Genomic DNA, 8,713 nt, shown 5'->3' with positions numbered 1-8,713 from the left:
ACAGTATGTATAGTGTGCCTCCATTTGTAATAAAAGGGATATATATTCATGATATGTATATAAGTTTATGTATGCACAGAAAATTTCTGGTATTATATAATTAACTATTGAAAGTTACGGCCGCTTGTGTAGGTAACTAGCACCTGAAGTAGTAAGGACACTTCTTTTTCATTATAGTTTTATATTTCTGTGCTCTTTGAATTTTAACATGATTATAAAATATTTTTGAAAAGGAAAAAGTTAAGTAACTATGTAATTATTAACAGTCCCTTTTATTTTCTGCCAGACAATCTTAGAACCAATCTTATTTCTTAGGAGAGTTAATTTTCTTAACTCTTTCTTCATGTTAGAGAAAAAGTAAAAGCATCCAGAATATAGTATTATATTGTTTCTGGTCTAGAATCCAAATATTTGAAAGTCTTTGATTCATGAAGTTTCACCTGGTGTTCAAAAGTTAATGAATGAGCTGAGTATAAGTATAGTCAGCATAGATTTTAAAAATCAATCTATTAATTCCTCACCAATATAATTTTAGCCAGCACTTTACTTGCAACTTCCTCCCTTTTTAGATCATAAAAAGAGCAAAGCCAATGGTTTCAGTTTTACTCCTTTTGTCCCTTTTCCCCCTTTCTTTTGCTGAAATTGATAGGAGGAGATAGGAAGAAAAAGAAGGAAGGAGATAGAAAAGGATTAGAAAACCTCTACCCTCGATATGATTCCTCGAGTGACATTTGGATGAGAAGTCTTGGACAATAGTCCTTTCAACACTACAGCTCCATGGGTCTTAGCCAGGCCTTATCAGTTTTGGCCTTTCAGGGCTTTGGAATGTTATAATGCTTTTTACTCTTTCTTCCTCTGCCTAACACACTAATATTCCATAAAGCATTTAATGACTCCTTCAAGAATAAGAAAATCCAAAGCTAGACCATTATTTCACATGTAAACTTTTCTTTACTGGAGTAAATTTGGAATACAAATTTATAGATTAGCATTTTTTTTTAATTCCTTCTTACAAATAACATTTCATTGAATGCCAGGTGCCAGGCCTCGGGAAAATGAAAGAAAAAACCAGCTGTCGAACATTCTAACAAGAAAGACATTCATGTAAAAAAGTAATTGTATAAATGCCAAACCAGAAATGAGAATGAAGCATAGATATGATCTCAGAGCATAATTGTGTTCAATGAAGTTCCCTACGGTCCATGGAGAGAACATGTGACATGTAGGAGAAATAGTTCAATTGATCCTGGTTTCCAGTTGCCAAAGTTTGGCATTAAAGTTTCTCTCTCTTTACACCCTTTTCAGGTATTGTGGTTAATAGGCCCAAAGATGGAATGTCTTGGCCAGTTATTGTGGCAGCTTTGCTTTTTATTTGCCTGGTATTGTTTGGTCTTGGAGTGAGAAAATGGTGTCAATACCAAAGAGAAATGTGAGTATAATACTAAGATATGCAGAAACAGATACCTTTTCAGTACACAATATTCACTCAGCATGGTGTCCTTCTTAAATTTAACTGAGGAAATAAGGCCCAGAGGAAGCTCAGAGAGGCTATATAGCTTTCCCAGCTCCATGCAGTTTGGATTAGATGCACAACTTCTGACTTGATGTCCCCTCTACCTGCTTAAGCTGTAACATTCATCAGATGGAACAAGTCAGTGGGCATGAAATAAAAACTGAGTTTCCCCTCGCCTCAAAACTGAAAATAATTTTTCTTTTAACCTTCATTATTTTTTTCATTTTCATGCATCTCTGAACTGCCTGAGCCAAGCCAGTCCTAGATGCTCAAGTGTGAAATTAAATGAGAAAGGTAATTTTAAGACATTTCCAGCTGCTTTTCAGCAGAATGAGCCTCTACTGTCCTTTTCCTTTTCCCCAGGGGGAAAAGAAAGTAAGCAGTTGGTTACCCTTTTTTTTGTCTTATTGAAATATTTTCCAGAACTTTTCTTCAGTTTGAACTGAGCTATCTGAAATGACATGTAAGGTTAAGCTCCAGTTCTCTGACTTGGATATTTTGAATCAGTACAGATTAGGTCATGATTAGAGGAAACCCTCATAATACATAGAGCTAATTTTTCTTGTATCTTACGAGTGCTATAGAAGATAACTTTGACCATTGTGCAATACTTTCCTCTCTTTTTCTTAGGGTATCTTTGAAGACTATAACCATGTGCAAGGAGTGTTTCATGGTGGATAAAACACTAAAATAATATTCAGAAATTCTGTTTTCTTGTCCAGTACTACATTTTGGCCACCATATGACCTTGAAAAATTCATCATTTCTCTGAAAAATAGAATTGCAAATTTCTTAGAATTGTATCTACATTTTGATATATATTGTCTCCACTAAGGTAATAGGCATTAGGGATTTGTATATGTAAATGAGAAAACGGGAGTCTGAAAATATGCGCTGATCTTTTTCGTTGTTCTGCATTCAAATGTCTGTGTTTTATAGAGATATGAGAGAGAGAGAGAGAGAGAGAAAGACAGAGAGAGAGAGAGAGAGAGAGATTGAGAAAGAGATTGAGAGAGAGAGAGAGAGAGAGATCTAGAGAAGTTAAGATACTATGGATTGACAGACAAGGAGTGGAGGAGTTTGAGTCACAGACATAAATATACTCACAGATATATTTCTGATTCTTAATATCAAGAGGGCTGGAGTATTTGTATAGCTGAACGCCAGACTCACCTGTATGTTTGATGCCTTTCAGACAAGAGATGAGTTGTGCTAACAAAGAACAGTACTTTATACAAAGATGACATTAAGAATGTTCACTGATTTAAAGAGAAGAGGCCCTATTCCTTCTGATCTTGGAAGCTAAGCAGGGTTGGGCTTGGTTAGTACTTAAATGGGAGACCACTTAGGAAGTCCAGGTGCTGTAGGTGTAAAAATTAAAAATAAAAAAAGAAAAATAAGGGATTGTAAATTGACGAGGTCCTTGCAATCTGTGAGGTCAACCAAGGATTGCCTCACCTAAAATAAATAAATAAAATAACATAAAAAAATAAAGAGAAGGGATTCAGGCATTATCCATCCAGTACCAACCAACTCAAGGATTCAGAAGAGCTTTACTTCCCACCTCAGCAGTATCCCCACAGTACACAATGAGTGAAGTCTGGGGGTATGGCTGGCAAAGGAACTGTTTGCAAAGCTTCAGTCTTTGGTTCTAGAATTTTAAATTTTTGTCTCTAGAGGAATGTTTTAATGAACATAAGAGGCTCATTTCTTCTTTCAGGAAGTAGTTGCCATGAAGAGTATAGATTCTGGTTAAAAGACTTGAATTGCTGGTCTGATTCTCTTGAGCAAGTTGCTTGAAACCTCTGAGCTACATTTTTATATGTTTAATGGTGACAGTAATAGTCAATTTCTAGATACAAATTAAATAATGTTATGATAAAAATGATTTGCAAATGATAAAATACCAGGCATAATTAATTAATTAATTAATTAATATTATCATCTTAGACTAACAGGCATAGGTTATGCCAGGAAAATTCTGGCATAGAATAGGCAACTAGTGGGATAATAGAGAACTAGTGGGGCATGTCTCCTCTTTTGCCATTTCCTACTTTAAATATATATATATATATATATATCTCTTTTAATTACACCTTACATTCTTAGCACTGAAAACACAATGTTTTATTCCTAGCATGGAAAGACCCCCACCTTTCAAGCCACCTCCACCTCCCATCAAGTACACTTGCATTCAAGAGTCCATTGGAAGTGATCTGCCTTGTCATGAGATGGACACGCTGTAGTTCTTTGAGACTTTGTCATACAACAAAACTCTGCTAAAATCCTATTGAGAAGATAGATATTTTGTATTGCTAAATATTTGCCTTCTAGCCAAGCTTCCACTGCAGCTGAAATGAATGTCAGAAGAGAATGACTTGTTTTCTCAGCAGCTCATCCCCTTTCATCTGCATGTCCCTTTAAATGAGAGTAAGAGGATATGTCATGCTGACACCCAGTGCAATCTGTAGGAAATGTTCTTGCTTATATAAGAAGTGCAAATTAGGCTGCTGTCATTAAAAAATACTTGCAGTGTTTTTATTTTTCATTTTAATTCTCAGATTGAGGTGACGACAGAGGTTTCAAGAATATGTCCTTACTAGATCCTCTTCTCTTTGCCAACATGCTAAACTATTAGCCCAAATTATCATAATCTCTGAGGCTTGTTGCATTCCCTAGGAAAAGAAGAAAATGTGAAAGCTCTAACAAGATTTCCAAATAACAAGAAAGTACAGTTAGTCTTCATACTGAAATTTTGTTTATTTTCACTGGAAAAAAACAGAATATCTTGCACAAGAACCCTAGTTCCAATCCTCCTTCACCCTTCTCCCATCATTTTCAGTCCAGGCTCCCGCCCCATGGGATGAAGAGGGATCAAAGGGATAACTAGCCAACAACCAAGTAGCCTAGTAGGTACGACATTTCACTGGCCTCTAAAATAATATGAGCTAAGAGTGATCTTATTCTCAACTTTACGTGTGTGTGCATGCACATGTGTACACCAAGTCATTGGCAAACTGTTATATAAGTAAACAAATAGCCTAACTCCAATCTAACACATTTAATTCCCATTATTCTCTTTTTCATCCAGGGACTTTCCTGTTCATCCAATCTGCCCGTTTTGATATGTCTTGAAACAAATAAAGAGCCTCAAATCATATCAGGCTAGCATTGATAAATTAACCTTGCTCCTTCCAATCTTTTATAAAATAGAGTGTATAGGTGAGAGAGAAAAAAAACATAGTCAGCCTGAGCCATTCTGTATTCAGCAACAGTTTGTGAATGAATAAATTACTGATGCCCCTTGTCCCTCCAAACCTTGCCACATACCCCTGCCCTAGGAGGGAAGAATGGATGATGTTGATATAAACGATAGCAAATATTGTGTGGACTTCAGTATCAAAAGAAACCTTTCATTCCTTTGCAGTATATTTACCCTTGACTGCAGAATTTTTTTAAATAAATTTATTTATTTAAATTTGTTTCAAGTATACAGTACATTGGTTAGACATCTATAATGTTCATAAAATGATCCTCCCAATTGCTCCTTCCCTACCCTGGCCCTACATTTAGCCATCATATTAATGCTAACTGCATTCCCTCTTCCATGCTCCCCTGCCCAACTATCAACTTTTAATTTGTACTTCTTTAACCTTTCACCCCATTCTCCCAGCCTCCCAACCTCCCTCCCTCTGTCCGTCATCAAATTGTCCACTACATTTGTGAGTCAGTTTTTGATTTTGTTCCTTAGATATCACATATAAGTGAAATCATATAGTATCTATCTTTCTCTGTCTGACTTATTTCACTCAGCATAATAACCTCTAGGTCCATCCATGTCATTGCAAATAGTAGGATTGCATTTTTTTTAATGGTTGAGTAATATTCCATTGTATATATGAACCATAGTTTCTTTATCCAATCATCTGTTGATGGGCATTTAGGTTGCTTCCATATCTTGGCTATTGTAAATTGTGCTGCCATGAATATTAGAGTGCATAGATCTTTTATGAATTATTGTTTTGGTTTTCTTTGGAGAAATCCCAGAAGTGCAATTGATGGGTCAAAAGGCATATGCATTTTTAATTTGTTGAAGAACCTTCATACTATTTTCCATAGTGGCTGTATCAATTTGCAATCCCACCAACAATGTGTGAGTGTTCCTTTTTCTCTGCACCCTCACCAACACTTGCTGTTTCTTGATTTATTGATGATAGCCATTCTGACAGGTGTGAGGTGGTATCTCATTGTGGTTTTAACCTGGAGAATTTTTTAAAATATTACAGCTGGTCCCTCTAAAGCAATTAAATCAAAAACTGTGGAGTGAGGTCCAGGCATCAGCACTCCCAGATGATTCAAGTGTTCAATCAAAGCTGAGAAGTGCTGAACAAGTGGAAGTCCTTTCTCATTGGTCAGAATCTTGGTTAAGTGCTTAATGCTTAACTCTTGTCGTGGCCAGCCTCCAAGATGGCCCCCAATGATTCTTGCCTCTTATATAGTCCCCTCTGACACTAAATACAGATGACTTGTATAGCTGGTCAGGACTAGAATAAGGCAAGCAAGTCACCAAGACTGTAAAATTTAAGGAGATATTCACATTCAGAGTCATGAACTTGCACAATCTTGAGAGTAACTTGCACAACCAGAGCGTGACTTCCAAGGTTAGGTCATAAGATACATCGTAGCTTCTGCCTTGGTCTCTCTTTGATCACTTACTCTGGAAGAAGCCAGTTGCCATGCTGTCAGAACACTCAAGCAATTCTATTGAGAAGTCCACCTGTCCAGGAACCAAGGCCTCCTCTTGACAACAAGAATCAACTAGCCAGCCACGTGAGTAAGCCAATGTGGAAGCATCTCCTCCAGTTTCCACTCAAGTCTGCAGATAACTGCAACCTCAGTTAATCTTTTGACTGGGACCTCATGAGAGCCACAACTATCTAAGCTTCCTCTGAATTCCTGACCCATAGACAATGCATGATATGATAAATATTTATTATTTAACACTATTAAGTTTAGGTTAAATTTATTACACAGTAATAGATAATACAGCCCAATAAATGGGAAAATAAACCAATGTTTTTCTGCCTTATTAACACTCAATTTCTCATTAGTTTTCAAAAAAGGAATGACTAACTTCATATGTATGGCTGCTGCTTTATGCGTATTTTTATTTAATACAGCTTAGTCATCAGTAACTTGTGTAAAGGTCATTGTGGTTTTCTTTTACGGTTTCGTTAAGAGACATGAATACGAGTGGAGATTTTGGGGTAAAAAGTGGCAGAGTTTGAGGATGTTTAGACTGTTGCAGTAAAGGGATAGACAGTTTTACATACAGAAATACAACATAAGTCATGTAATTTTTCAATCTATTGTATAACAGGTGTCTCACAGTGTTTTAGTATTAGCTCCTCTTTGAAGCACCCTCCTTTGGTTTTATAAATAAGTCCTGGTCAGAATTTGCAAAATCATCTCTAACTTGAATAGAGTGAGCAGGGGCCTAACCAAGGAGAGATACTTGGCCAGTGGTTCAGAGGAATTTTTCACAAACCTGAAAGATGGAGGGGCTCTAGATGTTTTTCAGATAGTGCTATGATCTTGCCTCCTTTATTTGACTAAAATGACAGTTTTACCTGAACCTTAAAATTGTGCAAGTAAGTTCATAAAAGCTGTCTCAAAACAGCAACTCCTCTCTCCTGAAGTGCATTCGGTTATGTCCCGCAGGAGGAAAAGTAGCAACACTGGACTCTCTAATCCCTAAAGTTTCTGCATGTCTTCATCACTGCCTTTATTTTCACTGAGAAGAAGCCATATATAAACATGTTCATCACTCATTTCCAAAGCACAATGTGTTAGATTATTGTTCAAAACTATTCACTTCATTACCCATCTGCATCATGAGCACCCCTTAACTTTGGGTGTGACTATATGATTTCCTTTGGACAATGAATTATCATGGACATGACTACCTAAGGTTTGAAATGTGCTTGTATGATTGGACTCACTCTCTTGTTCTCTGCCATTACCATAAGAAACACATTTTCAGACTAGTCTGCTAGCTCCAAGAAAAAGATGAGAGATTCATGGGGAGGAGAAGAACCACGTAAGCCAGGCCCAATTTAGATCAACCAATCTCCATAGTGCCTCAAAGGTACATAAATTAAATGTTGTTGTATGCCAATGAAATTGTGTGATTGTTACACAGCAGTATTGTAGCAACAGTTAACCTGTACAAATAAGTCCAGAAGTAGGCATATTTTTGATTATATACAAGTGCCTAGGGTGAGAGATTAAATATGTGCCTTAGTCAAAAATAGTCTATCCTTTGATTCAACATAAATTTTGTTTCAACTGAAGAACATATGATTGGCTTGAGCAAATTAACTTTTCAGTATAAATCTTTAAAATCTTAAAATACTTGACCAGGATGCACATTGAGGTCATCTTGAAAATAAAGAGTCAGAGGCTCCATGAAATTGACCTGCCCAAGGTCACATAATTAGAAGTGATAGAGCCAAAATGATGATGCAGTTCTCTGATTTCCAGTGCAGAGTGTGATCAATCTCCATTATACCATGATATTTAATTGCTTTTGTATCTCCTTTTACTATAGATGAGAGCTATTTTGTGTGCATTTAAGTAAATATTGATTTTTTTAATGCCCAGGTTGTATATTCCAAAAATTATTGACAGAAACAAAAGAAAAAGAAAAATAATTGAGCCCTAAGGGTAAGAAGGTCAGTAAAGCATGAAAAAAAAATGACTAGGAAATGAAAAAAGAAAAGAAAGTAATCAAGATCAGAAACTGGAAAGAAAGTTTAAAGCAACTGATCAAGACCAGAGATAATGAAAAGGACATTTTCTCAGAGGCTCTGAGTAGGGGAAGAGGTTCTGGAAGACAGCTCCCTTGTGACTCTGATTTAGGAGAGAGATTTTGGCTTGAACCGGAAGGTTGAATTGCAGAAACACAGAAACTTTGTTCCCTAAAGGCTGACATACATAGCTTGAGTATTTGACAACAGCCGTCAATAATGTTGTCAAAATTAAGTGGCCAACAGCAGCAGTGAAGTAAGTGGTGGGTGAAAGTTACCACTATTGAAGAAAAAGACATTAACTGACAGAAATGAGCTGTTGTTCCATCCAGAAACATATGATGAGATGGTGGGAACAGGGCATTTTATTTTCTAGCTCCTGCAAAGGGCT

General features: G+C 36.5%; 1 protein-coding gene across 1 annotated transcript in view; it reads left to right on the top strand.

The window, feature by feature from the left end:
• Window positions 1-4,128, top strand: part of CD96 (CD96 molecule) — a 106,211-nt gene extending 102,083 nt beyond the window's left edge. Inside the window, exons 13-14 of the mRNA XM_011381574.2 lie at window positions 1,306-1,429; window positions 3,651-4,128. Of these exons, the coding sequence (XP_011379876.1) occupies window positions 1,306-1,429; window positions 3,651-3,759 (233 nt within the window). The 3' untranslated portion in view covers window positions 3,760-4,128. The remainder of the gene's footprint in view (window positions 1-1,305; window positions 1,430-3,650) is intronic.
• The last annotated feature ends 4,585 nt before the right edge of the window (window positions 4,129-8,713 follow it).

Source organism: Pteropus vampyrus, unplaced genomic scaffold, assembly GCF_000151845.1.
Source record: "Pteropus vampyrus isolate Shadow unplaced genomic scaffold, Pvam_2.0 Scaffold1, whole genome shotgun sequence".
Lineage (NCBI taxonomy): Eukaryota > Metazoa > Chordata > Mammalia > Chiroptera > Pteropodidae > Pteropus > Pteropus vampyrus.
Note: the sequence above shows the minus strand (reverse complement) of the source record. Positions and strands in the feature narration are given on the sequence as shown.